We start from the raw sequence: 27,953 nt of genomic DNA, 5'->3' as shown, positions 1-27,953 counted from the left end.
AGTCCTGCGCTCGTTACTATTTTGGTTAAATGACAGCACTTTCCATTTGTTTAATTCTAGGCAGTTGTTCTACAAGCGTGTGCCCCGAATGTCCAGTTAATCCACTCAGACAATTGTAGTAGGAAAGTGGGCAGAGTGGTAATGGAGTAAACTTGTCACTGCACTGAAAAATACAGGACATGTGTTCACTTGCTGGCTCACTGTTTGTTTCCCTTGGCCAAGACCTCATGCTGTGTTGTCCCATCAGGCCATTCCTGTCTGAAATGATTCCAGGTTTTCTCTCTCTCTCTCTCGCTCTCTCTCTCTCTCTCTCTCTCTCTCATTCTCTCTCTCACACACACACAAACACACTCACGCTCAAACAAATGTACACTTTCAGATCAAACACAACATGGCTCTCTTCCCAGCTTCATGTCTGTAGATGCATCAATGTGTCTAAGGTTTGCCCGAAGAGAGATACAAGCAGGTATGGTGAATTTTCTAATTACAACCATCACCTTGTAAACATTTACAGTAATAGATAAAAGTATAAATTAGATGTAACAACATAAACGTCTCGGCGAGAGCAGGTGGTATGCAAAGAGATGTACTATTCTTCCAAACGTTAACCTGAGGGAAACAAAAACAAACCTGAGTCATATCCAGAACAGCATTTTATAATAAATATGAATCACTTCAGAGTGACTCACTGATAACTTGCTGAGTCTGGCGTTCGCAGATGAAGGACAAAGGCTTGCACACCTGTTGATCAGCGATTCATCATTATTCAAGTTATCAATGCCTGAAACCTTTAAGACCCGTTCCAAACACTTTTCTCTATGATAGGATTTGAAGGTTGAAATATTGCTGTTGCCAGAACAGACTACTAGATTGATTTTCCTCCCCTAAGGTGAATGACTAACTAGTTTGCCCAGACTTGTATTTCTAGCTTTTATAGCATCTTTCTTTGTCATTGTCATTGGTTTCATAAATCACTTCAGGATACCTTTATTACAGGGGAATGTTATCATGGCTCACAGCTTGGTGTTTCAGCACACTGCTGTGTCTTTGGTTGTGTGATGTATCATTACTTCATGTTGTAATCCACTCCAAGTCAGTTTTGGTTCTTGACACCTGATAATAAGAATTTAATAAATTGAAATTGTTTGTCATCCTCATTTAATGTCAAACTAATTCATTTGTTAAACCCAGAGGAATTTCCCACTTGTCTCCTCTGATCTCTTTGACTTCTATCACTCCTCATTCCCTCTCAGCCTTCCACAGCATGTATTGTAAATGACTCATTGGACTGATGCTAACTCGTTTTTCCCATTGAGGCAGTTATTATAATGAGGTTGTAGAAATCGAAAACATATTCTTAGCCCTCCATGAAAAAGGTGCTGATGAGCGATTGTTCTTGGTCTTCTCTTGCAGACTCACCACTTCCATTTACTTAATTTCTCACTGGTGGTGTTATTTTTGTGTCCATGACGCTGAAGCAAATACAGATGTTGCTGTAAATGGGTTTTAGTTAGAAGCAAAATGTCAGCTTTGTGCTCCATTTCTTTAAAATCTTATGGTCACAACAAGGGAGCAACACTTGAAAGCAGCTGTTGCTGTTTGTGTCCACATCTGTTTTGCTTTATGTGTGTATACACTTTGTAATGATTGGAAGGATCATAGTTTTCAGATTTTCTCATTAATTCAAAAAGTACAATAATAATGAAGCAGTAAAATCACAATTGAGCCCTTTAATCTTTCTTTTTTCTCTCTCTCTTTTTCTCTCTTTTTTTCTCTTGCTTGCTTGTTTTGGAAGACTTGTAGATGACCATGTCTTAGTAAAAAAAACTAAAAAAACATACATAAGTGCATCAGTCATATAAGAGGTATAATGGTGTCTTGTTCTGCAGTGCAGCAACTTTGCAAGTGCTCTTCTCCCCTTTTGTCAGGACATGTATTTCAGTGTTATTTTATATCGTGTTAGCTAGCGAAAAAAGAAATGTGCCGAAGATAGTTTATTCTCCCCTATCTGTGCTACTGCTATCACCAGCTTCACTTCTCGCTGACTATTTCCTATGTATGCAGTCTGTAGTTTTGTGCGTGACTTTGTCAACATGTCAGCGGCCAAAGTGGTCAGTAACATGTCAGTCATGTCCATGTCTCACCATCCGTCTTTTTTTATAATCATTGGCTTACATTACGTCTATCCTGGCTTTCATGTTTGTTGTGAATGTGTGCCATGGCATGTAAACCTTAGCTCAGTGGTGGGTTTCCAGTGGGAGGCTGGGTTGCTGGCGAGGTTAGAGGCCAGTTAATCCCTGCGCCAACCAAAACACCCATCCAGCTGCTTATCGGAGAGAAAAAACAGGACCTCTGTGTGTGTGTGTGTGTGTGTGTGTGTGTGTGTGTGTGTGTGTGTGTGTGTGTGTGTGTGTGTGTGTGTGTGTGTGTGTGTGTGTGTGTGTGTGTGTGTGTGTGTGTGTGTGTGTGTGTGTGTGTGTGTGTGTGTGTGTGTGTGTGTGTGTGTGTGTGTGTGTGTGTGTGTGTGTTGTCTGCCCTTTTTGTCCTTTTGAGTTTTTATATGCTGCTTAAAAAAGAGAGAAAGAGTGAGTCATGCGGTTACAGAGAAAGATATGACCTGTTGCTCTTGCCTGTGCTTGCATGTTGTCACTTAAAACTGATTTGGACCTCGGCTGTAAAATGTAGATTGCATGTGTCCACTCCTGACAAAGCTAACTCAGTTCTGTGTTAAAAGCAGTAATGAGAGTGGAAGGAAAATGTATCCGGTCATTTCCTGAAAAATGTCTTTGTGGGCAGTTCTCTCTGGAGGTTTACCGACTTCCAGTGGGCTCATGTTCAGACGAAGGGAGAGGAGCTGCCTACTTACAGCTCAATTTTAACTTGTTGATTTGATCATTGGCACAACAGGAAGACATAGGTAGAAGTGCAATCAGCAATGCAAGGTTAGAACAACACCATGTGTTTGAATATTTATTTATATATATATATATATATATATATATATATATATATATATATATATATATATGTATTTATTTATTTATTTAAAACCACCAGGATGATAAGCGGTTAGACTATTGTGTATTTCTTTTAACTGCAAAAAAAAAAAAAAACGAAAGTGAAAAAAATAAGGAGAAACAAAGGCCTGCTCCTTCAGCCAGTGAAGACCTCATTACACAATAAATCAATCAAGACTGTTGTGGCTCCACAGGGGAAATACATCCAAGACTAATAGCCACCAAATGCTAACTCACTGAAAATGAACAGTGTTTGTTGGTTTGGACAGCACTATTCATTGCTCACTCTGTTTTCCACCCATCCCCTTCCCCACATGTCCCTTGGTCCCTCCTGCTGTTTCGGGATAATGTCCAACATTGACGTTTGCTCTCACTCACTCAGCAGCTCTTGTGCCGCTTCCCTGAGATTGAATCACCCTGTTTTGGTGCAGAAACCCTTGGACTATGTGAAGCTGCCCTTAACCACAGTGAGTGTCAAAGAGTCACAAAAGTTCACATTATTGAAATGAAGACACACAGTCTGCTACCAAGCGATTACAAGTACATAGCGGCCGATGCCAGAGCTTCAGGTCTTAAAGGGATATTTCACCGTTGGAAAGATGAATATATTTTTAAATTGGGTCACTTATGTAGTAGAAATGTGAATTTCTTTTAGAAATTGGTGGTTTCTAGGCCGAGAAAAGACACCAAATCCCAGAATGCACTTGCTTCACTGCTCTAGCGTCTACTCCCAAGCCACGCCTACCATTTACAGACAGACAGACAGTGAGGCAGCATTCAACTCAAGTGTGTTTTATTGTCATTTCAACCATATACACGAAACAACGTTTCACCATGGCTCAAGTGGTTACACAATTAAAATACATAAAAACGACATTATATAAAAACGACATACGAAACAGGCTACATTTAGTGCACACACATTATATGCTCCGTAAAGTGATGGAACAGGTGGCCGGCTATCGTTAGCTTTCCACCGGCACACTCGATCAAAGTTCCCCGCTGATGATGTCCCTTTACCGGCCAGAGGCATCGAGCAACACCGCTGGTCTCCATAGCAGGCGGGCGAAGCTGTGTTGAGTATTCCGTCTGTAATAAAGTGTCCTGCATATTCTCCGATCTGTACCAATGTATCCCGGTGGTACATGTGTGCGGTAGTTTGAATGCACATAATTGTTGTTCTAAGAGTAGTAAAGAATCAAGATGGCTGACACTCATTTTGGTTCGGAAATCTTCGGTTAAAGACGACAGTCCAACCCCCTATGGGCGGGTTGAAAACATGCGGAAGTAGCTCCTACTACAGGCTATAGTCCATAGCCTCTGGGCAAAAAATCTTTTGAAGATTTTTTCCAGACCCACAATACAGAGATCTCTGGTCTCAGGGGGACATGAGGGAAGGAAGCATGGTCATTCAAAAATACTACCGTGTTTCTACTGCTAAATTGGTGAAGTATCCCTTTAAATTCAAGTTTCCTTAAGCGATGCTCAGTGAACTTCACATGATTGATCTTATCATTCCCAAAAATTCAGAGGGGAAGCCCTTGGCTCTCACATTGTCCTCCAGCACCAGAACCGGAACCAAAGCCTCACTAATAAAAACACACACATCACCAACATAACTTTGTTAAAGGATAACTTGGGTCTTACATTTGTAGTTTTGGCCATTGTCCATCGGTTCTGATAACATACTCATTAAAGTATAATTGCTAAAATCTGAGAACACAGCGTAAATGCTACAACAAAATCCAATGGGGCGCTAATTTAGGAAACTTGAGAGGGTAATTTTAGAGGGTAGAAACAAACAACCTATGTGGTCATATTGGTTGGAGGACTTCTTCATTTTGGTGCTATACTTAACATAAACTTTGTGTCATTACCCTGATTTTGATTGTAAAAACATGGACGATTGAGTACATATAGGTCACAAGACAGATCCAGCTGTGATCTCAGAGGGATTAAAACCTGACTGTGACATGGTTCCCCATCTAAGTATCCTGATTTTACCCTGATCAAATGTAATATCGAGAATTTTGGAATTGTTGTGAGCCTTCAGGGAAATGTGAAACTGAACTTGAGCAAATTACCTGAATAATTTTCTCTCTGACCTTATGTCTTTCTCTCTCCCTCTCAGCACTGCTTCCTGTTTGTGATGGATGAGGTCATCTTAGACCTCACAGAAATTAAGACTGCTGCCGCTGAAGAGAAACAGAATTCATTTCTGTGCACGTTTAGAGAATGTCACAGGAACAGAGGCCTTTAAAGATCAGTTGCGTAATTGAAGTCAATTCTTCTTCTTATTATTATTATTCCAATTCTTAGTTATTTTCTCACATCTGTTTCACCTTATGGTACATCATTATAACTTATCAACACACTACTTTCTCTGAGTCGTAACAACTCTGCTTGAATACACTTTAAAACATATTAGAAGTGACTCACACAGTATAATTGAATGTGAAATCAAGTTAGACAATTAACTAAAACAAAGGTGCTGCTGTTTTGTTTGTCTAACCACAAATAAAAGATATAGTCTGTGTTTCAACCAGATACATAAAGAGAAAGCCATTTGTCTCACTGCAGCTACAGGCCAACTCTCTGTTGGTCTTTTTGCTCCTCTCCTCATGTGAAATCATGAGCTTTTTCTTCAGCACTGTAATCCTATACAACACGACAGAGTAGCTCTTTTTTTGGAACAATAGCTAAGTCACAAGCTCATAGTGTGCAGAGTCCAGATATGCAGCTTTAATCCCGACAGGACAACAACTGTACCCTCCCTATAAACTAGTGACTAAGTGGTTTCATGAAACGTAAAAGTAGAGATGAGATTAGGAAAAATGAGATGGGAATACAAACGTTTCACTTTATCACTTTTAGGGATGTAAATAATAAACCAATTCTAGCCCACTAAATTGTACTCAATATTAAATAACTCATTTTGTGAGGACACTTTAAGGTTGCTCTTTTGGTTTATATGCTCATGTTCCTGTGTTTAGAAGGTGTAATGTCTTTTGTTTAAATCATTTTAATGCACAAAATGTATCTAAACTAGCTATTTAATAGCATGAAGTGAGTTATGCATATAAATTGTTCCTATGTTCTTCTACATATTTATTTATAAGAGCAGATTTTGGTTATTTTGTTATAAAACAGTCAGTAGCACGGTGTAACACCTCGTACATTTTTATTACCTGTACTTTTGCACTATATACTTTTAAATGTGACGTCCTCTAGAGAATTATTTATCTGAGAATCTGCTTTTTAAAGTTTTGGACGTGAATAAACCATGATATCTCTTTACTTGGGCCAAGGTCGAGGTCTGCAGTCCTCATCTCTTCACTCAAGAGAAAAAACAGACTGAGAAGGAGCCTTCTCTCCCACTGTTTCCAGGTCTCAAATCAATCATGGTGAGGCGTGAAGGCGAGACTGAAGAGTGGAGGAAAGTAATAGTAGATGTAGGTGCAATATTTTTGCAGTAAGATTCTGCCAATTGGGTGTGAACGTTGTTTGAAGAGTTTGTTTCTGCCATTGGACATGCAAGCTCATGTGTGCCACACAGACACACAAGCACATACCCTGCTATATTACTATATTACATGATCTAATGGCACATTCTAATCTGTCATTTACAGTTTGTCATCTACCTTTCTCTACAGTGTGTGTGTGTGTGTGTGTGTGTGTGTGTGTGTGTGTGTGTGTGTGTGCGTGCGTGCGTGCGTGCGTGCATGCGAGCGTGTGTGTGTGTGTGTGTGTGTGTGTGTGTGAGAGAGAGAGAGAGAAAAAACATGACCAGAGCTCATAGCACAGCAAAATTATGACTGCATCTGGCTAAAGTCCCTCTGTCCTCACACACAGAAGAAGATGGCTTTTATTGTGAAGGGCGTTTTTATGGTGAGTGATATATCATGCCTCAACACTTTTGGGATTTGAAAGCCTCCAACAGCTTAGGCTAAAAAGCCTGCCACATGTCAGGAATTTGGAAAGTCAGCTACTAATCTATGATATTATAAACAATTTAGTTTTAGTTTTCCTTTAAACTGATTTTATTCACAGGTGTTATGACTCATCAGAAGCATATCTTGGCAGGTACAGAAGTATAGAGGACCACCTCTCAACCTCTCCAGTGGCCCGTCCAGTGAAATGACTGTAGGAGCAACATTTGAAGGGATAAATAGTGAGAGTACATATTGGAATAATAGATTTATAATTTTGTATCACATATACAAATGTAGAGGAAGAGGAGAGTCAAAGTAAACGAAGGCAAGATAACAAACTTCATCAAAAAAACACTGAAAACCTACTTGAATAAATCCTGCGCACACTTATGGTACTCTCTATCTACACATGCCCACACAAACTAAAATAGACAAATCCACTTCTCCTGAGGTCTCAACTCTGGATGCACTTATGAAAACCAAGAGCCATTTACATTGCAATCAAAATGCTGTTTACATAGATGTCTCAGATGGTAAGTCATCGGCACTGGCCACGTGCCACCTCTACCTTGCCGGAGTGTACCTTGGATGAGTTGAATAATTGATTGCAGCTCCTAATTTGGAAAAAAGCTTACTTAAAATTCTAAAATCCTGTATCTATTTCCACATGGCTGCAATGCAGGAATTTGGTTAAGGGTTCGTACTATTAAACTGTCATTTTTAATTTGTCACGACAGCAGCACCGGTATGAAGAAAGTTTCCAGACATTGTCCCGTTCTGAGGACAGCACTTTATTATATATTGATGATTTCATCAGTATGTTAATTCAAGACCATCGGTTTTCCCCTTTTCAAGTGTAGTCGTAAATAGAATCATTTTTCGCTTGTGATGATAAGAATGTTAAATGTGGCTAAGGAATGACATTCTATAAAATCCAAAGAGAAAAGATATAAATGGCCGTATTTATATAGCACTTTTATCCAAAGCCACCCATTCACACACGCACAGATGGCAGCAAGCTACCATGCAAGGTGCTGTTCTGACCATCGGGGTTCAGTGTCTTGCCCAAGGACGCTTTGACAAGTGGAGCTGAGAAACGAACCGCCAACCTTGTGATAGACTGCCCGCTCTATCGCCCACAGCTGCCCAAGATTATGTACATGACGGCCTGTCAAACATTTCCCTCCACAGAGAACAGAGTTTCACAGAGCGCCTTGAGGCATAAGCCTCATTGTCATCATCATCATTATCAAAATGGACTCTACCTTATTTGTAATACTGCCTTCATAATAAACGTGCCTGCAGTAATTAGACAGATTTATTTAACTCAGCTTATTGTACAAACTACAAAGCTAAATGACTATCACGTGGTTAAAATCCAGTATGGAGGGCTTATATATGCAGACACTGTTGATCAGGAGTACTGCCAAGCACTTTATTCTCACAAATACTTTTCTCCATTATTGTTTTATTCAATACAATGTCCAACTCTCCAGCTGTTCATTATTATATTTGTTATATTCATTCCAAGTTCCAACTGAGCACAGTCTTCACTGGTGAGGGCATAAATAATGAATTATTGTGAGGATGTATGTCAGTTAAACATCACAGCCTGGACCTTTGGTACTGTCCTGGATGGAAACCAGTCATTACTAATTTCTGGTAAATTAGTCACTTAACAAAGCAAGTTTAGGGATTTGGGTCAACGGAGAAACTTGCAATATTAAGATAATCTGAACCATTTTATTTTAATGAATACATTAGAAAAGCTCTTACAAGCTCACATTTTGAAATGTGACTGACCCCAAGTAAGCCCTGTCATGTGTATGGCTCTTTCAACTATGTGTGTGTGCAGCAGGTGAGGATTGGTCCTAACTGAGCTCCACCCAGAACCTTTCTGCCCTCATAAAGGAACTATTGAGAAGTTGATTTTGAAATAACACTTTTCAAAACAGACAGCCAGAAAAGAGAACCTAAACTGCTCACTGATGCTAAAAATAAATAATGGTTACAATATTGATGTAACTTATCTGTGAAATCGAAATCCACATGCTTAAAAAGCATTTTTATTAAATTTCTATCAAGCATAATGTGATCTTTAATTTTCATGCATCAGGATAGATACAATGGGAAGTCAGAGCACTTACAGTAGGCTAAGCTAAAATTCTTCAGTATTTAAAGTGAACAGTAAATGTGTTTAATTGACACTCATTGGAAAAGTGCTCAACAGTGCATTTTAACTTTGATGTAATTTAAACCTGTAAACCAGACTTATTCTCTGCTCTCTGGATATTTTATGTATGCCTTTATGGGAGAAAAACTGAAAACTTTTATTTCATTTAGATGATATACTCAAAAAACATTACAGGCACAAATTATTCTCACCTCTATATTTGCAAGTGGAAATTTGAAATTCTTACAAATCTCCAGTTGTCCTTTATGTTGGTGTTTGTTTTACTACTTCAGTGTGGCATTCAGCCTAATGAATCTGCTATCCTGCTCTTCCCCCTACTGTACAGTTATGGGATTTCAACCTACCAATATGTATGTATTGCATATGCTTTGGGCTGACATTATGACTAGTTTTCATGGATTGTTTTCATCTTCTTTCAAATGTGCCAAAACTTACCATCCAAAATGTAAAAAGAATAATTTGCTTTTGACCTTATGCGACAAACTCAAATGGACACATTGACCACCTTTTGAATAACAAAACTATTCGATACCTACTAAACAAAAGTAACCCATTTAGCTATCACTCCTCCCTCCTCAGTTACTTGTTCGTTTATAATATCCATACTGCTGACTTGGTAACTTTCATTCAGGGTCAGCAGACCAATTGGCTTCTAATTATTTGTACATTTATCATTATTTGTATTCTGATAGCCAGGCAATAATATTGACCATATTGATCATTTTAAATGATCAATATGTGTCACAGTTTGCGAAGTGGCAGAGTTCATGTATGAGCTGCTCACACTGAAAAAGGTGACTGTCCGAAGGCAGTCCTCCTCCTCATAGGTAGCCTATTATACAATCCCCTCTTGCCACATCCACAGATCTAGTGGAAGACCACTGGACGCTCCTTGCATCACAGTATTGATTAAAGCTCTGATGTTCACGCAGTGTTGAATGCACAGAGCAGAAGATGTGGTTGTAGCCAACATTATAAATACAGCCTATACATTCAAATAGGTGGGCAATCATGTGTATTGCATTTGACAATTAGACAATGAACATTTCAGATATTTACAATGACATTCTTCCTATAGAAAGTAATGTCTGAAATGTTCTTTTTGACTAGAAATAATTGAATTAGCCTACGGATATCTGCAACAAATATCCAGATTAGCTATTACATGTTAAAACAGCCACTTATAGCCTACTTTTTAAAGATTTAAAGATATTTTAGCCTATATTTAGTTTTGACTAGCCTAATCAAAGTTGTAGATATTTTGAAAATTAATTTCTACTAGTAGCCTAAGAATGTTATTGTGGATATCTTTATCATTCCGACTAGTGTAAATATAATTTTGACTAGGAGAAATGCTATTATGGATATCTAAAATGTAATTACAAGGGAGTGTGGTTCGATTACATGTATGTTAAAACGGCTTGCATAGTCTCCATGTATCAGATATCAAGAATCAGTGGTAAAGTAGGCACTTAGTGTGGCCCCGCCCACCGCTGCCCAAACCGGAAGTTTAGCTGTTGTTGTCACACTGGAAGAAAATGGCTGCTGCTCCGACTTTTTTTCAATGAAGACACTGATATTTCAATTTCATTTCGTTTTCTTGCATCGGAGCTACATTCGACCGCTATGCAATCTAGGAGGTAAGTCCATTCTTTTCGGTTAGATTTATGTCGCTTTATCTGTTTGTGTCTCAGGCGACGCAACATCATTAGCGTAGCTAGTAACTTACAGCTTGCCCACTAGGAACGGGTTAGCATGCTTACGTTAGCTATGTTAGCCTCAACGGGCAGGCATCAACGAGCTTGTTGCTATTCAGCCACTCTCTTGACTGGGCTCACAGTTAATAGAGTTCACTAACCCGAGCTACCCCGTTTTATCGATTCTGAGACATATTGTGCATATATTTACTTTGCTGGACCATTTAAAGTATACGCAAAGGATGAATCAACTAAGATGAAACAGTTTGGCTCGTCAAGTGTTCTTAGCTGTTTGTCTGTGGCATCTAATTGAGGAACTGTTACGTTACCAGCCAGTCTATTTGGCACCGGTACTGTCCTATCAACCTGCCAGCCAGAATCAGTGTATCTGTGTTAATGTATATATTATCTGCGCTAGTTTGGTCGTGCTGTGTGCAATACGTCTTCTGTGTTGCTGTGCAGGGTGTGAATGGTCACTTTGGGAAGGTGACAGTGTGGGGCAGAAAGGACAGCATCGTCTACCGTCACTCGCCTTGCAGCTGGCGGTGGACCACAATGGTGAGTTTCATCTCTTCCAGGTCATTTGTCTCTATATATTCAGTGGACATCCACAGTGATGTTTTATACTAGATGCATCTAACCCTGATCCAACCAAAAACCTTCACTAGAACTTGCACAGCTTGTTCTATTCTCTACCAATTAGTTTCTATTGTGACTGATCTGTTTCATTTAACTCTTATTTCCCAAAGCAACAAGTTTTGGAATATGCATTGGATCGTGCCGAGGTAAAAAAAATTTTTTTTAATTTTTGTGTGTTGTTTGAATATACTTACATGCACTATGCACTGTCCATGTTAGTCAGGCACCATCGGTCCCATCATTCATTGATACAGTGTATTATCTGTTATTCAGTACATTGTTGAAAGTGCTCGACAACGACCAGCCAAAAGAAGAATTTCATCTGGCGGGAGGAAGAGTTTGTATCAGAAGCTCTATGAGCTGTACATAGAGGAATGTGAGAAAGAGCCAGAGTTAAAGGTGTGTATTATGCAACTCGATTCTCAGTTGTGACTAGGTAATTATTTTTTATTAACAGACTGATTGGTAAAATTGGTGTTTAATCAATCTAGTCTAACAGATTTTCATAAATTGTAAATACTGTAAAAAAAAAATGACGTCCAAATCTACTAAAGTCTTATAAATAATCAGTTCTGCTATTTCATAATTTACTACAAAATATCAAACTAGGCCAATGTATTTGTACGATAGCAAATACATGTCACATATTTAGTTTTCTAAAACAAACAATGGCAGTCCTTGTCTGTTGCGATTTCTTTCAGAAAAGCATAAGAAACCACTACTCAACAGCTTCAACTCAAGGTTAATGTGGGTGGAAAGAAATGATAACATTATTTTTTTTCACATAGGTTTGGCATGGTTTTAACCGTGTGAGATTTTTGTTGCTACTATGGAGAATTTGTCTTTTATGTGTTTTTTTTTTTGTCTTTCTGAAGAATTTAAGGAGAAATGTGAATCTACTGGAGAAGCTGGTGTCTCAGGAGTCCGTATCATGTCTGGTGGTCAACTTGTACCCTGGGAATGAAGGCTATTCTTTAATGCTCAGGGGCAAAAATGGATCTGGTAAGACAAGACAATTAAGCAAATATCCAAGTCCATCAAGTTGTGTCTCATCTGTAACATTCATGTTTGTGTTGCTTTCTAGATTCTGAAACCATCCGGCTGCCGTATGAAGAGGGAGAACTCTTGGAGTACCTAGATGCGGAGGAGTTGCCTCCTATTCTGGTGGATCTGTTGGAGAAATCACAGGTCTGTATGTGTATACACATATACTAGGGCTGTGCAATTAATCGAAATGTAATCGTGATCATGATTTTGGCTCACAATGATCACAAATACAGAATAATCGAGAAAAACAATTATTTAGCTCATTACGTTTTGCAAGTAAACTCTTATTTTCTCTTGTGTTCTGAATGACAAAATAAAGTTTAAATAGGAAAAGTATTAAGGCAAATTTCACAGTTACTGTTGATTTATTTACATTTTTCCACTGTTTTTTATGTTCAATAATTGCAACATCTTTCCAGAAGTCAACGAGTAATCGTGATTTCAATATTGACCAAAATAATCATGATTATATTTTTTTCCATAATCGAGCAGCCCTAACATATACATATAAAAATACATATGCATGTGCATAAATCGTTCTGTAGATTTTGAAATGTTTTCGACAGTATCAACAGTAGTTTTAGGTTTAAACTGATTTTAAAGTGAGGTTGCAGTAATGCAGATACTGTGAACCATACTAAAAGGAGTTGTTTTATATGTATGTCTTAAATGTCTAAAGAGACCAGATCAAGTCTTTATATGTAAGAATAGTTTTGTATTGCTTCTTTCTCAGTAATTTTGGTCATCATCTGTTGGTTGACATCTGCCAATGTGCAATTTGTCTGTCTCAGGTGAACATCTTCCACTGTGGCTGTGTAATAGTAGAGGTGAGAGACTACAGGCAGTCTGGTAATACCAAGATGCCCACCTATCAGAGCAGACACATCCTGCTTAGGCCAACCATGCAGGTAAACCAATAGAATAGAAAAGTAATAACTTACTATTAACTTTTAACATAGAAAAACAGAGTTGTTTATATTTGTCATTTTGCCCTGCAGACTCTGATCTGTGATGTCCATGCCATGACCAGTGACCACCACAAGTGGACACAGGTAAAATGTCACGTTTAATATCTCAATGTGAAACAAAAGAATAAATCCTGCCTTATCTGACACCTCACTGTCTTGATTTGCCCTTTGCCTTAGCTAATAAAAATGTACTTGACCATAATAGTAGGCCTGGCTATCCTCCCTTGTGTGTCTTTGTGTCTCTGTGAGTCATTTAAGCATCAGCACATTGCACAGGTGTTTTCTGTAATTGCTGTTTTTCTGTGCTTTAGGATGACAAATTACAGCTGGAGAGTCAGTTGATTTTGGCCACAGCTGAACCTCTGTGCCTGGACCCCTCCATCTCTGTCACCTGCACAGCCAACCGCCTGCTCCACAACAAACAGAAAATGAACACACGCTCCATGAAACGGTACTGAATACACTCACACACTATCCAGGGCTCGAGGCAGCTCGATTAAAATTCACACCAGGAAAGAAAATGCTCAATGAAGAATGTTTTTCTTTTTAAAATGGAAGACATGAAAATGAAAGCTCTGGGATTGTGACAAAAAAAGTCAGCAAATAAAAGCAAACAAAAGCCCTGATCATTTTAAGACACGCACTTCTTCTGTGTTTGCATTGTAGGTGTTTCAAGAGGCATTCTCGAGCAGCACTGAACAGGCAGCAGGAGCTTTCCCATCTGCCCATACCACCACAGCTACGACTCTACGACTACCTGCAGAGGAGGAAGGAGAGGAAACCTGCTCCTGTCATAGACCTGAAGATCTCAAAGATCGGAAACGTAAGTAGTCAACATGCCCACGGTTTGACAAGCATGTATACACCTTGTACATATGCAAGATGAAGTTGTCTATCACATTGAAATTAAACTTCAATCGCTTCCCACGATTGTTTTCAGCCATGTTAAAACATATTCTTATTTGATCTAAGTCGCTAATATAATGGCTGAAAACAAGCTGATGTTTCAGTTCTGCCCCTTTTCTATTTATTGTTTACTACTTTTGAGAAAAATCTGTTAACCTTCTTAATCATAGGTCAGTGCATGCTGTCATAGTGCTTTCTCGCTTGTTTTTGCTCATATCTCGTTTTGTTTTTCTCTACTGGCTTCTTGGCTGTCATCACTTGCAGTGTGTTGACATGTGGAAGCAGAGCAACTGCCAACTAACTGTACCGAAGGAAATTGATGTAAGTAGCTCAATAATCCTCTATAACACATGTCACTTACACACTTGAGCCAACACCACTCAGAACCCACTCAACTCGTAGTCTGGCATTTATAATGTAGTGCATAACAAACCAGATGGATTTGTGTGTTGCTCTAGGTGGAAAAGTACGCTGTGGTTGAGAAATCTCTGCAGTTGGAGGACTCTCAGCCCACTACTGTGATCTGGCCTGCTGAAGTAAGTGTGACAGCAGCATTAACACTCGCTGAGGGTACAGATCAATGCTGGCTGTTTGCTGTTAGTAATAAGCTGGGAGTAACTTTGTGTAATTGCTTTATGCTTTATAGGGAGAAAATGCCCCCATTGCATTGTGATAAATTACTACCCTCTCACTCCTGGTTTTGTACTCAAAAAGGCTGTTGTTTAGTGTAAACAATGAGAAAATTGTGACCTCAGAAAATATAGCTCCTAAGTGGGTGATAAACCGATCCTACTATTTAAAAAAAAAAATGGGGGGGGGGGAAATCATACTGGACTGCAAATATACGTTGTCAGGGACATTATTTCTATGCCTAAATTGTGCTGGATCTTTTTCACATATTTCTAACATACTTCATCCCTTATGTAAGTTAGTGAGATGAAGGGTAACATGTTTTGGGTGCTACGCTCTCAAACAGGTGGTGCAAGGCACAGGCAAGGTCACAATGCAAGGCCAGTTGCTAAAACCATCAGTAATGTGTGTGACTGCACGTTAAAACATAGTTCACCTTTCTCTGTGTGGTTACAACTTATCCTGCTTCTCTTTTCTCTCCCTCCTCTGCTTTTTGTTTTAAAACATTGTCATTAATATTCATGGAAACTCAAGTCAACAAGTCTTTCATTTAGTTGTCTGGGTCCACTTTCTTTACACAGGAAGTTGTAGATGACTACACGTTTGAGTGTGAGGTTGGGGGCCAACCCCAGAGGACCAAGGTGTCTATCTTCCAGTCGATGGGAGACCCGCTGGTGTATGGGAAGATCTATTGTGCTAAAGAACCAAAAGCAGAGGAGGACAGCACAGACCTAAAGCTCATACATCCCACGTAAGGACCGTTTGTAAGACACATTTAGTATACATGACTGAATTTGAAATGCCACTTTAAATTCAGACTTTTTTTCTCTTTTGTCTCACTCACAGCTTCCTCATAGGCTCCAAGATAGATGCAGACCGGTGAGTCACCATGTTTGCTTTTGTTGAGGAGCGGATCCTGTCAGATACACAGTTTTTTAGTGATATGCTGTTGGAGATCATGGTATGCATTTTCTGTTATGTCTGTTTTATAGGTTTCTTAATCAGTACAAAGGGGTGTATGAGAAAGATGTGAAGTGTCAAGTCAAGATGTCCCATAACTCAGGCATCGTGGGACAGGGGCCTCCCTCCCCCAGCAAAGATGAGGTAAATAGGTTTGAGGTTGCTCCAGGTTTGTGGAATTTACTCTTCCTTTTGAATAGTTTGAAAGGAATTGACACCTCAACTGATTCAGCTAACAGGGAGGCTTCATCTGGCCTTATCTGATATTTGTTGTTGTTGAAGAAACAAAGATTGAATTTTCATTTGATTTGAGTAAAAATAACTGCATTCTTTAAATATATTGAGTCTAAACAACACTCTGATTTAAGGATTGACTGCGCTGTTGTGATTTGCAATCGGCATTGGTGAGAAACTTTTGTGTTACTGTGGCTAACAACCTGGTTAAAATGTCATCTACAGGGTGATGGTGTTTCCCCACTGGTCCAGACGTCTGTTTTGGGAAAAGGGGTGAAGCACCGACCCCCTCCCATCAAACTGCTTTCAGGATCAGGCAGCAGCTCCTCAGGTACACCTCCAAACATGTGGTGGCCTTAGTGGTAGAAAACAGATACAGAAAGAAAGAAAAAGGGGTAAATAGCCACATTTGTGTAAAAATCTCCCCCACCTATGCTATCTGTGTACTCTTTTCACCCCAGCATATATTTAAAAATTGAAAGAACTAAATGTACACCCTTTCTCGTAGGGTAAGCTGAAGGGAATACTGGAAATTGTAGAAAATCTCAAACCAAAGTAGACAAGACAGGTTGGTGGAAAAAGGTTTCAACCAAACCATAAATGGAAACAAAATAGTTAACTGCTGGCCTGCATCACATATCAAAGATTGATTAACTCTAACAGCACAGAAGTGTCAGTGGTGGATTTTTCCTTTCATGGTTAGCAATAAGACTGCTGGGTGAAACTGGGGTCAGGTCTTAGAGGGGAAGGAATAACCCTGTGACACCCCTGGTAAAGGGAAGGGTTCAAACCCAAGGGCAAACCGTATATATTGTTGTCTAATCTTTGTTTATCAGTTGGGAGTGGAGCAAAGCACCAACAGACTATAAAGTTCTTAAATATGAAGTTATACAGTCATAAGGTCACAGGCTCAGTGTAGATTTGCCTCCTAACCAGGGTGGATCCAGATCTTTTCCATACTCCCTGTTTGTGATTATGAAAACGGTTCAGTAAATATCGCGACTCCTCTTTTTCCATCAGGTAATCCATATAGTTCACAAACTACCAGTGGTCTACTCAAGTGTCCTACGCCCCCTCCAGCCAAAAGCCAGTCTCTGAACAGGAAGCACTCCGTGGAGGTGAGCCAGGTGGGCCTGCTGTCGCCGGCCTCCCTCTCCCCGATGGGCTCCACACAGAGTGAGTACAGCCGAGTCTGATTGACCGAGCCGAGACTGTTGGGCTTCTTGCTTTCATCAGTCACAGTCGTGCGAATGAGTTATACTGGAATGTCTTACATCAGCTCTTCTCAAGCCTCTCAAGTTTTCCAGATCTGGAATTTGTTTATGAGAAATCATGAAACATGAACTTAACAAGGTTCTAGGTATTAAGAATATATAGAAGAGCATGAGAAAAGTAAAGAAAACAACAGCGACCCATCCGACACGTGACAAGCACACAGAACATTGCATCAGTACAACACTATAGTATTATGTATTCTGATTAAAAGCAGCTGTTATGCAAATGGACAGAAAAAGATGGGAAGATTTGACATGAAAGAGCCTCATGATTTAAATTGACTCTTCAGCTGTTACCCAGGAAGATTAGCAATCATTTAGCCATGTAGCCATTGTTGTAAACTTGCAGTGCAAAAAAATGAATCATCTAATCGAGCACTGAATTGAATTAGTGTTTAATTTTGCCATGTTATGCTCTTCCTTACAAAACGTCATAGGTCACCTGCTGAAAAGAACCCCTCTCTGTCTTCTTAATTGTTTTTCTGTTTTGACCCACTTTCTCCCCTTTTAGGATCAGTAACCCCCAAGCCATCCACCCCTACACCCACCAACACGCCGTGCTCGACCCCGCACCCCACCGACTCCCTCTCTGCTCCTCTCTCGGTGACCCCTACCCTTTCAGACCCTGCCATGGTTCAGAGCCAGTCGCAGCCAGCCCTCCTCACCCCCTTTGCCCAGCAGCAACTGGCTCTAAGCCAGCCGCTGCCCGTCATGACCATTCCCCTGCCTACCATGGGTACGTCCATCACCACGGGAACCACCTCGACACAGGTCATGGCCAACCCTGCAGGGCTCAATTTCATCAACGTGGTCAGCTCTGTGTGGTAAGAAAGTAAATAGTCTCTGATGCCTCTCTGTTGCTAATCACTGTGACTTTTAATGATGATCCTGTACTGTTTTTGTAGCAGTCCTCAGACCTTGATGAGTGGCTCCAACCCCATGATCGGTCCAGGCCTTAACCTGAGTGGAATCCTGCCATCTGGAGGGCTGATGCCCACCATGCAGTCTGCAGCACAGACTGGTGAGATTTCAATGCCACGTCCCCTTAAGTATAAATATAATCGGTAATAAGCAGTCAGTCTCCATATGACCAAACAAACATGCTACAGGGTAGCAGGGTGACGACTACCCTCCAAAGGAACTCCCCATGTTATTTTGCATCCAACCAACTGACCTGTCCTTGAGCATAATAGTGAATTCCGGCTCCTGGGATACTGACCATGATCTCACTGTAGAAGGGGTAACATTTTACTAAACAGGATCCTACAGTACAATCAGCATATTTGCAACTAACCAAGAAGAAAGGATTTAGTATATTGCTAAGGACATTTTGAAAGGGTTGAACATACATTGGCTGCTCCGGTAATCAAACAACTGGCTTCATACTTTCTTTCTTTAAGCTCTGTATAACAATGTAGCAGACAGCTTTACGGGACCTCAACAGAAAACTTTTCGGACCCAGCACTACTTCTCTAAGGAAAAATCTTGCAAAAGATTCTATTATATAAAGAGAAGAAAGCTGGGAGGAAAAATGATATCATAGTAAATGGAAACACAGGAAGTTTGCAACGAAAAACAAATGTGTGTTCGAATCCAGTAAAAGAAGCCCAGTGGGTCTAATGAAAAAGTACAGAGATAAGTTGATGAAGTAGGAAAATGTGCCTGTCTGTACGGTTTTGTCTGGTGAATGTAACTCTAATTTGTTTTCCAGGGAGTCATTTTGGCCTGAACAGCAGTGCTGGGTTGAGACCACTGAACCTACTGCAGGTACGACTGTAACCGTTTGTCTGTAACACTGCTAGCAGCACTGGGTGTTTGTTTGATATAGCAACTGTCCTGATCCTGCACCTCTGTTACCATACCTGGTATAGTGATGAGCTGTGTGTATGCCATGTAGTGAACTCCCTTCATCAAGTTGTTCTAGTTCTAATATTCTGATAGTGGTATTGTTCTAGCTACCCTGTGTTGTCGGAATGCTTTGTTAATTCTCCCGTTTCCCTCTGCTCTTGTCCATTTTTTGCTTATATGTGCATCATTCCTTTCCCTCTACCTCTCCTCTCTCCATCTCCAACCATTCCTTCATCCTCGTATCCCTGTCTGTTTCTCCCCCACTTTTTGTTTGTTGTGTGTGTTTGTATATGTGTTATTCATCTCCAGATCCCCACTGGTCCTCTCATCTTTAACTCTCTGCAGCAGCAGCAGCTGTCTCAGTTCTCCCCACAGCAGAGTCAGTCAGCCACCTCCAGCCCTCAACAGCAGGGGGAGACGGTGAGACACACAGTTACATGTGCATGTATCTCACACACACACACACGCACACACACACACACACACACACAAAATCAAAAGAACCATATTAATTGCAACAATGGAATGTTGCAAATTGTGTTAAATCTGGTATTGATACATTTGAGTTTAATATAGTTTATGTTAGAAAGATTTAAAGTGTCCATTTTTGCACATATCTACACCGGGTACGACACGATAGCATGTCAAAATAGAAACTTAGCTATGAAGTGTCCAGAGAGTTAGGAGTTCGCAAAAGCACAACAATTGATTTCACAGATAAATCAAAAGATATGTTATTACCAAGACTCTGTTTACCTGTTTGTCAACAAAACTGAGCAACCTAACTTGATTAGGGAGGTGATAAAGGAGCCACCACTGAACCAAAGTCAGTCAACAGCTGGTGTGGCCAAAAGTCCAAAAGGATGCTACTCCTAATACATTGATGGAGCAGTGATATATGGTCCAACAGGAAAATGACCAGAGTGTATTGACAAATATGACTTAGGAACAAGAATTTGAAGTTGCTCGGATGACCCAGCCATGCCCGGACTTCAGTCACAGTGGAAATTCTGTGGAATGACCTCATGAACAGCTGTCGAGACGCTCTCCATCGTACAAGAGCGAGTTTGAACAAATCTGCAAGGAATAATGGGAGAAAAGCCCAGAATCCAGCAGTGCCGAGGTGGTACTGATGAATTCAAGAAAATGCTGTAGAAGAAGCTGTAACCACTGCCAAAACACCTCATAACCACCTAATAACTGGTAGATGTGGGCCCTCATGATAACTAACAAAATCAGCATAATCTTCTAAAACTTAGATTTGATAGTATTTGTCTTCTACTTTTTCTGACTTGCATTACAAAAATGCTTAGGAGTGTGCCTAAGCTGTATAAAAACCCTGATATAGGAGCAAAAGCAATGTGGAAGTTTTAAAGTTTTTCATAACATTTTTAGAACTTCCTTTAAATTAGATCATTTTATAACGTAAGTGCCTTAAGTTTGCTTTTTTGCTTTCTTTTGAGAAGTGCTATACAAATACAGTTTAATGCAAGTGTTAAATAATGTGGTGAGGCACTGTACATATTACTTTAAAGTCTTTTAGGGATTTTGTAATGGCAGTGAACAGGTGTGGGTTGAAATTGTGTGTGATGACCTAACTGTCCTGTGTTACCTTTGACTGTTTTTGCAGGGTGACCAGGGGTCAGAACAAAGTTTAGGAAACCAGCAAACGGCGGTCATCAACCTGGGAGTCGGAGGCTTCATGTCTCCACAAGGAGCAGGTATGACCCACATACACACACACAGACACACAAATACACATATACACATTAAAACACACAAATTCCTCTAAAACATGTATCTTTGTTCAGTCCATTAACCTGTTTAAAAACAAATAGACACCATGCCACTGACTAGTACTAATAAGAAAACAATTACTAATGTATTCATTAATGTAATTTCTGTACATTAGGACTCATAGTCTGTAACTAAACATGATCATTTTACTGAAGTTAGCCATTGTTCCTCTCAGTGGAGCATGTAACAACTGACAGGAGAGACTCAATTTCCCCTTCTTCTCTGCTACATTCTCTTTTTCCTCTGTTGTTTTTTTGCCCCCACCCTTATTTCTTTCTGTCCTGCACTGTCTTCCCGTTCTCCTTCTCAACTTGTCCTGCTCACTCACACCTTTCCGGCTCACTCCATTCATGCTATTTGCCCATAATCCACTTTAAAATGTCCATGCACACGGTAATGTGCCTGTGCTGTTGGCCTCTTTGCAATGTTCCCTCTTTTTCTTCTCTGTTTCATCAATTGTATCTCTTTCCTTGTGTGTGGTGATGCATCACTGAAACTGCGAAACACCCTACTCTCCCCCCAAACTCGTCCCCCTTTTGTCTGTTTGTGCATTTTCTCTCTTCACACTTTACTCCATTCCTCCTTCTGCTTCTCTCCCTCTTGCCACCACATCCTTCCCTCTGGGGTTCCCTCTCTCCCTCCTCCACCCTTAGTGCTGTCCCAGTTGGGCTGTGGGCTGGACGGGTCTGGGCCCCCACTGCCTTCTCCAAGGCTTCAGCAGCAGCACCAGCCACAGATCCAAGTAATACAGCAACTTTAACATCTATATACACATATACATGTTTGTAAGAACACTGACACTAGATTCATCAGCCAACTCTGCATGCCTTTATGCAGCAAGCAGGTGTATGTTGTGCTACACTGTAAACTCTCAGGGAATTCGGCCAATTCACTTTGCTCTGCATTAAAGTCTAAAAAGACAAGAATTTCTTAAACCTTCATTCACACAAGTTTATTATTTTCATCAGACCTGGGTAAAATTTTAACTTATTTAAAAAAAAAAAACGTAAACGGCACACTTTCAAATCAAAACACATCATTCAGTGATTGTGAAGCTAATAAGAAACACTTCACAAACACTTGTGTACTGTGTGTCACAGAATAAAAGTACATGTATGCCCCATAGGAAGCTATATTGCTGCATTGAACATTTGAAAACATGGTTTGTATGGTATAACCAACCATGTAAGACAGACGTAAACATTGTATTCTTAATATTTACTTTTCTATTTATATACAGTGCAAAAAAGAACATCTTAAACAATAACTGAGAATATCTTCTGATGCTTGTTACCTCTAATGAGAAGTTGTAGGAGAGACATAATTAACCCAGGTCTGAATCTCATCAAGATTTCTCTGTTGTAGATCCACACCATTCTTTCCATCTTGTGTTGTATGTTTGGTTATTATGTTGTTTGACGAAGATCACCACAGGCTCAGTACTTCCAGCAATCCACACACCAGTGCTTGGGGCACATCCAATGGCAGCAACTAACAGCGTGTCGAACTGGGAGGCATGTTCTTACAAAGCATTTAGCAAAAGGATCTGAAATATTGTCACTGGGTGTACACTGTTGAAATGTTGCTGGCTGCATCATGACAGATTAGAGATGATAAACTGTTACGCTGTAAGCATGAACCGTAAGGTGTTTAAAGATTATTATTTTTTGCCCAGTTGAAGTTGCTGACTTACTCTGAGCAGAAAGCACAGTTGCTAAGCTGCATGTCTGTTTTTGCCTGGACCACAGGCAATAATTTGTGTCTCCAGAACGCCACTGGTGCTGCTTGACTGTATCCTGCCTCACTCCCCAACACACCCCAACTTGTCCCAAATCTGTATCTCTTCTTTCTTCTCTCCCCCCCCCCCTGCAACCCATTAACCACTCTTCTGTGTTTCTCCGCACACTCTTGTATGTCGAACCAGGCTTCAGTTCAGCTTCACTAACCCATGCCACGTATAGATATTATCTGACACAAATCATCTGATGGCAATCTTAGACATAATTTGAGGGAGTCTGCTCTACACTAGTGCCAGTGAATGTTTTTTAACCATGCTTGCACATACTTTAGATTCACTGATGGAAACATGCATTATGTGGCTTGTAGTAACATACTGAAATCTCCTCTGATGTTTTGTTTTTCATATTTCTTCTGCACTGGTACAGTTGCAATTCTTGCAGCACCAAATGCAGCAGCAGCAAATGGCTATGGGAGCAGCAGCTCCTCAGGGGGGAGCACCACGGCAACATACCGCCAGCCAACCAAGAAGTAAGAGGAAGAGGAGCACGCCACAGCCCCTTCCTAAGTCATGACAGACTAAAATCACACAAAAAAAAATCGTGTAGCTTCTCCCAGCTACACGAGGACATGAATGATCCATACTGTGCTCTTTGTCTGCCTCACTGTGGAGACTGCAGACAAAAAATGACTTTTTTCGTCCTTTGTGTCTTTTTCTAGCTGACAAATTTGTATGTAATGTTTGTCAGAGGTTTTGGAGAACCAAAACTGTGTCTGCCATGGAGGATGGGTTTTTTTTTTTTTTAAGAACAGGGAGCCCTACACTTAAAGAACCTTAGTGATATTTTTTGAGATGAAACCGAATAAGATGGTTCTCGTAGGTGGCAGGCTTTCAAAATAACACATCGCCTCTTCAGGAAGACTTTTATCTATGGGGGCCCTGGGACTGAAAGGATTATGAATGCACATTCTCAGAGGATCCCTCATGAGCCTGCCTGACCCTCCTGCCTCTGCTTGGTTGACCCCGGTAGAAACTGCCCTTTAAGCACGGATCCCAGTGAGCTTATTGACACCAAATCCTCCGTATAACCATTATATGTGAAAATGCAAATCTGATCTTGGAGTAGTGCCTGGGGGCAGCTCTCTACCTCTCCGTCTGTTGGAAGTCTTTCTTCCGTTAGCCATCCAGGCACAGGGCTCAACCGAGGACTCAAGATGAACATGCAAGACAGTGTACCTGCTTTTGTACAGCACATTTTGAAAAGGCATTTCCTTTTAATTAGTTAAGGAGCCATGAGCGTATTCTTACGAGACATCAACTGTGTGCGTGCGCGTGTGTGTGTGTGTGTGTGTGTGTGTGAGAGAGAGACATTTCTGGACACTGACAAATAATTTTTTTAAAACAGTCTTTGTCATCAGTTTTATTGTTATAAAAAAAAAAAGAATATATATTGACAGTGGAAAATACAGCTTTTAGATAAAAAGCGTTGTCTGAGGCTCTTTATTGTGCTGTCTTCACGCTGTGTATGACTTTGTCAATTAGTTTCTGGATTTCTCTCTGTCGCGCTGTTGCTCTGCTGATACACTCCTGCAGCTTTTCTCCCGACAGTGACGTCCCACCTGAGCCAGAGGGAAAGATTATTAGCAGCAATGTGTGTTTTTGTCATTTAACCTCATAGTACAGTTTATATCATTTAGTTTTGATGACCACACACTGCAGGAGCTCCATACATGCACTGTTTGTCAGTTCTACATTTGTAACTGGAATGCAGTCCTCCATTCTTGTGAGAGAACTTAACATTGGAGCAGTACAGGTAGACTTTGTCTCGCTCTTCATCAACTAACAATCAAACAAGCTAAATTTACCATGCCAAGGTAACACGTCAGTTCTATTCCACTGAAACGATAAAATCGCTTAAACAACTAAAAACCTTCAACCTTTATTTTTATTACAATACTTTTAGGTGCAAGTGAAAAAAAGATTAGATAGAAGATGCTTGACACTGAATCTTTGGCATGTGATTTTTATGTCACATTTTTTACATTTTTATTTCATCTAGTCTTTAAAAGTTTTCAATACATTTAGTACTTTTAAATTTGTTCTGATTATTTTAAGTGGAGAATAAACAAAATGGCAGCTTTACTTCATCTTAACCTGTATTGTCCGTTATTTAGCCTTTTCATTCCACATTTTCTGACTCTTAAAAATAAATACTACTAAAGTGCATCATGAATCCCAAGATGAACTGGACTCATTGTAGAAACTGAAATCTAACATTCGTATTCTTAAACAAAAAATAATTGTAGGGCAGATCAGCTTCTTAAACCCTGCATGTTTTGTTAACAATGGGGAGTTCCTGCTGAGTTTTTCCCTTTGTGTAGTCAATAAGAAATTGGATTCACACAGAGTATAATCTGCACAGGGAGAGGGGAATCATTTACTGTTTCTGACCTGGTTTGTGTACAACGCAGAGTCGATCTTCATCATCTGTCACTACAGTGAGCTGAGCGGTCGACAGACTCTCCTCCTCAGCTGTGGGGTCTACAATCAGTATGGAGCTGCACAGAGAGCAGGCCAAGATTACAAAAGATGCACATTACACCCGTGAACACATAATACAGTTTTTAATCCTAGCTAAACAAACTTAAAAGTCATTCACTTACTCATCAAAGACACAAAAAGAGGCACCGACTGGATGTCTGTGAATATGCAGCCCATGTCTCTTTTCTAAATTCACTTCTGGTTTACTAGTCTCTGTGCTGATAGTGACCTCTGGGAGCTGTGCTGTGGGGAGCAGGGACACCGTTACTATACTAATAAAAAGCATCTTACAAAACCAGCCAATTTTTTTTTTCTGCACATACTGTTCTTCAGGGCAGCCAGCAGGGCAATGATACAAGCATCCAACACGTTCCCATCGTAGTCGAGACACATCATGTCACAGTAGAGCACCCAGCAGAGCTACAACCAGAATCAGCAGAATCAGGACCAATGACCAAACAGTCTAACAGCACCAGTGTATGTGCTTATATGGATTTACCTTTCCTCTTTCAATGCACAAGTCCTCCGTTTGTATCACCTCAGAGCTGCAACACCCACATAAAAAACTTAGGTTAGTAAAAACAGTAGCAGGCATTGCTAAAATAATTACCACACACCTAATGGTCCTGTGAAATGAAAGCTAAAGTGTGTTAAAGTATGTCGCACCTTTCGATGACATCAGCGATGAACTGGCTGGCAGCCTGTGCCTGCTCTGCCGGTGGACCCGGCCGAAACCGAGAGGAACACAGCGGCGGCAGGTCCACGTTGGGCACTAAGGATGAAGAGAGCACTGCAGTCAGTGTGTGTAGTGCATGTCTTTTTATTTGGATCACCTTCACTGTACCTTGCCTTGAATCAATACTTGACACCTTTGTACTGTACTTACCGATGTAACCTTTACCAGGTGCCTCCACTATAGGGTTTGTCAGCTCCTGCAGATGAAGTAGCACAGGAAATCAGTGAACATTTGAGTCACCTGGTCCAGATGAATTGAAATAAAAGTTTTTTTAACTGCTGTGTTCATGATCATTTACCGCTTTGATCCCACAGATGACTGTGGTGTTTCCAACCTTCACCAGGGCTGAGCCATCGGCTGTAGTTATGGACCCTGAACAGAGCAGTCAGACAGAGGAAAAGCATCCATGTAGACAAAAAAAAAAAAAATCCACAAATACATAATTTATACTGTGGATAAGAAGAGTCAACGCTGTGTCTTACCTATGTTTAGTGTTGTGGTTCTGAATTCTGACAGCTCCCGTCCATCAGGTCGACAGTTTTCTTTCTGAAAAGGGAAAATTGGAATGTTATATGACTGCTGATAGTGATATTATTATTAAATAGGAAATCATAACCAGTCACTCAGCAGAACACGCTTGTGTCAATTATGGGTTGAATTGTTTTGTGTTTTCATCACTGACCAGAAAGCTCCTGTGGTACTCCAGAGGCTCAGCAACCCTGGAAGTGTACAAGGAAGGGAAGAAAAGGTAAGAAGATATTGGCTTACAGAGACAGAAATCCTACATGTATCCATAGTGACAAATGTGCTTATTCGCCTGTTAATCAGAATTCGGTTATGACGGATACACTTGTGATCAGATCAATAACGGGACAGTGAGAAATGCCTCATTAAATTGGTTAGTTACTGCTTCTGTCGTGTATTAGCTAACTATTTAGCAGTCAGACTTATAATTACACAGTTTATATATTAACTGCCGCACTAATCAGCAACAAGACACAACTCTGGTCTGAATGAAATGCGCCTATTCATTCGCCTAAAAGCCGTCAATGATCAGATCTGATCTGGCGCTATTGATAATGTAATCATAGCTGAGAATAACATACATAAAACGTGTTACTTTCGGTATAACAGCTAACTAGTCTAATCAATCTTACTTGAAACCAGCCGCCATGATGTTTTGATTACCCACGTGGGTTCGGTGTACGTACTACGGTAGCCGGTAGGGTAGGACGAAGCACGCCGGCGATCAAATGCGATGACGTCATGGATGGATGTTGTAATGTAAATAACCTCCCACTTAATTTGTCCAATTTAAACAGACAGGTCGGCTCTTTTGTGTTGGTTTCTTATTTATTTACAAACACCCTTTTTTGTATTATTTCCAAAGATGTTTACAAGCTTTATCATGTTAAAATGTGTTTGTTGTTTCTTCATAACTCACTGAATGATGGATTTTCTATAAGCACAACAATGTCAAAATATCTGCTTGTATTATCTATTTGTATCATTAATATAAGTGCCAGTAAAACTGCATATTATCTCAGGTATTCCACAATAATTTGGATAAAGCAGCGTGTATGACAGTGATCTGATCGATGAACATATGACTAAGAGAAACCTCTGTAATGCCTTAATTATTTTACTTCATTATTTTTTTGTAAGTACACCTATGTACACTTACACCTGCGTAGACTAAAGTAGACTCAAAACTATTCATTTAAAACCCCTCTTGTTATTTTGATCAACTGATCAGAGACTGAGTTCTTGCAGTCGTTCCCACTCCTGTCCACTA

General features: G+C 40.2%; 2 protein-coding genes across 9 annotated transcripts; one reads left to right on the top strand and one right to left on the bottom strand.

Annotated features, from left to right (window-relative positions):
• Window positions 1–355: 355 nt before the first annotated feature.
• supt20 (SPT20 homolog, SAGA complex component) lies at window positions 356–24,364 on the top strand. 8 transcript variants are annotated; one of them, XM_078265268.1, is made up of 27 exons: window positions 356–466; window positions 3,400–3,484; window positions 5,149–5,283; window positions 6,326–11,398; window positions 11,590–11,625; window positions 11,753–11,878; window positions 12,355–12,481; window positions 12,564–12,667; window positions 13,318–13,434; window positions 13,525–13,578; window positions 13,806–13,945; window positions 14,161–14,317; window positions 14,665–14,721; window positions 14,859–14,936; window positions 15,612–15,781; window positions 15,877–15,909; window positions 16,023–16,134; window positions 16,450–16,555; window positions 17,245–17,400; window positions 18,010–18,322; window positions 18,404–18,519; window positions 19,210–19,265; window positions 19,656–19,766; window positions 20,977–21,067; window positions 21,797–21,885; window positions 22,568–22,657; window positions 23,309–24,364. In XM_078265268.1, the coding sequence occupies exons 4-27, from the start codon at window positions 11,237–11,239 to the stop codon at window positions 23,453–23,455; spliced, it is 2,748 nt and encodes a 915-aa protein (XP_078121394.1). In that variant the 5' UTR covers window positions 356–466; window positions 3,400–3,484; window positions 5,149–5,283; window positions 6,326–11,236; the 3' UTR covers window positions 23,456–24,364. The 8 variants fall into 8 exon arrangements, with proteins under 8 accessions (XP_078121394.1, XP_078121398.1, XP_078121396.1 ...); XM_078265272.1 differs by having other exon boundaries at window positions 5,149–10,783; window positions 11,303–11,398; XM_078265270.1 differs by having other exon boundaries at window positions 5,149–11,398; window positions 18,407–18,519.
• exosc8 (exosome component 8) lies at window positions 24,286–27,390 on the bottom strand. Its single transcript, XM_078265275.1, has 11 exons — window positions 27,316–27,390; window positions 26,841–26,877; window positions 26,641–26,704; window positions 26,457–26,530; window positions 26,309–26,354; window positions 26,089–26,194; window positions 25,922–25,967; window positions 25,746–25,842; window positions 25,545–25,665; window positions 25,333–25,439; window positions 24,286–24,500 (listed from the first exon to the last, which is right to left on the bottom strand). Exons 1-11 carry the CDS (start codon window positions 27,330–27,332, stop codon window positions 24,382–24,384), a joined length of 834 nt encoding a protein of 277 aa, XP_078121401.1. The 5' UTR covers window positions 27,333–27,390; the 3' UTR covers window positions 24,286–24,381.
• Between the last annotated feature and the right edge of the window lie 563 nt (window positions 27,391–27,953).

This window comes from Sander vitreus, chromosome 13, assembly GCF_031162955.1.
Source record: "Sander vitreus isolate 19-12246 chromosome 13, sanVit1, whole genome shotgun sequence".
In the NCBI taxonomy this organism is placed as follows: domain Eukaryota; kingdom Metazoa; phylum Chordata; class Actinopteri; order Perciformes; family Percidae; genus Sander; species Sander vitreus.
Note: the sequence above shows the minus strand (reverse complement) of the source record. Positions and strands in the feature narration are given on the sequence as shown.

Excerpts from the sequence above, each read along its gene's own strand:
- supt20 (XM_078265268.1), top strand. The coding sequence starts at position 11,237 with ATGTATATATTATCTGCGCTAGTTTGGTCGTGCTGTGTGCAATACGTC. Across the intron at positions 11,399-11,589 it reads GCTGGCGGTGGACCACAATG|CAACAAGTTTTGGAATATGC; the intron begins GTGAGTTTCATC and ends TATTTCCCAAAG. Across the intron at positions 18,520-19,209 it reads GCAGTCTGCAGCACAGACTG|GGAGTCATTTTGGCCTGAAC; the intron begins GTGAGATTTCAA and ends TTTGTTTTCCAG.
- exosc8 (XM_078265275.1), bottom strand. Across the intron at positions 26,195-26,308 it reads ACCTGGTAAAGGTTACATCG|TGCCCAACGTGGACCTGCCG; the intron begins GTAAGTACAGTA and ends CTTCATCCTTAG. Across the intron at positions 25,440-25,544 it reads TCTTTTTGTGTCTTTGATGA|CTCCATACTGATTGTAGACC; the intron begins GTAAGTGAATGA and ends CTCTCTGTGCAG.